Consider the following 2,432-nt stretch of genomic DNA (forward strand, 5'->3'; position numbering starts at 1 on the left):
GCTTGAATGCCGTCAATGTGAGATGAAAAATTATAATACCTAACTGCATTAGACGTCTTTTTAGTGGCTTGGCGATTCCAATTGATGATTTGACTTTCTATCTATGATTTTTATGGGACAGTTCATTCGAATCAAAGTGTCCGGAATATGAGGCAAAAGTGAGGAAGCGTCCGAAATAAAAATCATGGAAAGTCCACATATTTCTAATAATTTAAAATTATTCATGTTGCGGAATCAAAATCTCTATTCGAAAGTTAGGTGTTTTGGAGGTGGAACCATACAGAATGATTTATTTCATATACTCTTTGATGAGTTGTACTTCATAGTGACCGTAATATGAAGCAAAACGGTACTTTTAAAATAAACTAAGTTCGAATTTAGACAATTACAATGTTCTACAAACTTCGACTGTAATTTGCAATTCACCTCTACCCGGGTGGTCTAGGACAATCTTCGGTGAACCACATTGATGATGTTATTCGAAGCTCGTGCTACATTCAGATCAATTCGTAGAAAGCTGATTCAGCAACATTATGTTTTCGCACCTGAAAATAAATAAACCATCTATTTTGACGAAATTAATGCAAATCACGCATCAACATCGAAGATGTTAATGTTTCCCAACGACCGGCAGTTGATTAATAACCCATTCTGTTTGTTCAAGAGCAAAGGGGAATCACCGCTGGTTGCGGCAAACTCTTCATCATGGTGAGAACAACAGTCAACAACATCACGAAGTCGTTCGGCCACACCCCTCTCTGTCTCCTACCCCGCACAATTTGTTCCGAACCGGTTGAGGGAAGAAAATTCCCATCATTCGCCGCTTCTTGATTCCTGCGCAACTCCGGCTGGGATTAGTCCTAGCAGCGACACAGCTCGAAGCGGATCGTGTATTGGCTCACTCTGAAGCGCGAAATGAAGATTTTGGTTTGTTTGGTGGCACTTGTCGTGCTGGTGGCCGCTCTGCCACAGCGGTTGGAGCCTATAAAGCTCAATCCATCCAAGTTGGCTTTGCTACCGAAAGAGTGCGGCGTTGCCAAGTATGCCCCGAGGCAGGATGGGATCAAGAGTCAGGCGTTCGAATTTCCATGGATTGCTTTGGTCCTGTTCAACAAAACTAGAAGACCGGCAACCTGCTTCGGGACGCTGATCAATCAACGCTATGTGCTGTCGGTCATTGGTTGCGTGAGGAAGACGAAGAAGGATCCGTAAGTACATTAAGCTGATTAACGACTGTCTATGGAGTCTGATCGATGGCTTGCTTTTCTTTTCGCAGAGATTTTATTCGATTGGGCGAACAGTCGGCGCTGACGAATCCGGATTGTAGCGAACTGAGACAGCGAGATGGATCAGTGCGAAAAGAATGTGCCGGTCCAGTAGTGGACATCCCCATCGAATCCTACGTAGCACACCCGGAATTCGATATACCAATGTACACCAACGATCTGGCCTTGATGCGGATGTCCCGGGAGGTCGAGTACAACGACTACATCCGACCGATTTGTCTTCCCACAACCCCCGAGCTCCTGAACAACATCCCACGGGATCTGCTGATGACCGCTTGGGAGCTGGAGATGAATGTTCCCACGCACTACGTTGGCGAACTGGAGAAGTACCAGATCGAGAATGTGGATTTGGACTCCTGTCAGCGGGAGTACGAGAAGGCTGGATTTACGCCGGACTTTGAGTATAAGCGATTCTGTGCGCGTCAGAAGGGACCGAATTATGTGTGCAGTCGTATGGCAGGGGCACCTATCGGAGCGGTGGTTGATGTTGAGGGAACTCAACGGCATGTCCAGTTTGCCATGGCTAAGTTTGCTCCGTTGAACTGTACCGCACGTGAAACGGTTCCGATCATTTCGATGCGCATCACGGAATACATGGGATGGATTACGAACAATTTGGAACCTTGAGAGGTAGAGGAGATAGAAAATTAATATCGATGGGTATAAAAGTACAACTTTATGATACCAATAAAGAATCAATCAATATTTGAAGAGACTTGTTTTACTAAAAATATTCAATGGAGAGATTAAAAAACTACGCTACAAATAGTGTAGCATATCCTCAGAAGCAGTATTGGTAGACTCACACTCAAATCTCAATCAGTGAGTTTTTTCCACAAGAGAGACCCAAAGCATTCTTCCAAACCGAAAATTATCACAACACGAAGTTGCATTTGTTTTTCTCTTCGTGCGGGTATAATACACAATAATCGTTGGGAAAAGGTCCAATTAAATCGCACAAAGGTTGTTTCTGATACATTTGCACCTGGTGAATGTGAGTGTAGTGTTTTGCAGTGATTTTTTTTTCACATTTTGAAGAGTTGTGAACACATCAGTTTTTGCCGAAGTGTCAGTGCATCAGTTAAAAACAATCTAGCTTGGAACCCGTGAACAGTGTGGACCTGTGTGTTTTTGTGTAGCAAAAGC

The 2,432-nt window shown here is 43.8% G+C and overlaps 1 protein-coding gene across 1 annotated transcript; it reads left to right on the forward strand.

Annotated features, from left to right (window-relative positions):
* Positions 1-843: 843 nt before the first annotated feature.
* On the forward strand, positions 844-1,997 carry LOC5568362 (melanization protease 1). Its single transcript, XM_001657964.2, has 2 exons — positions 844-1,208; positions 1,277-1,997. The coding sequence occupies exons 1-2, from the start codon at positions 916-918 to the stop codon at positions 1,911-1,913; spliced, it is 930 nt and encodes a 309-aa protein (XP_001658014.1). The 5' UTR covers positions 844-915; the 3' UTR covers positions 1,914-1,997.
* Positions 1,998-2,432: the final 435 nt, after the last annotated feature.

Source organism: Aedes aegypti, chromosome 1 (assembly GCF_002204515.2).
Source record: "Aedes aegypti strain LVP_AGWG chromosome 1, AaegL5.0 Primary Assembly, whole genome shotgun sequence".
NCBI classification, from domain to species: domain Eukaryota; kingdom Metazoa; phylum Arthropoda; class Insecta; order Diptera; family Culicidae; genus Aedes; species Aedes aegypti.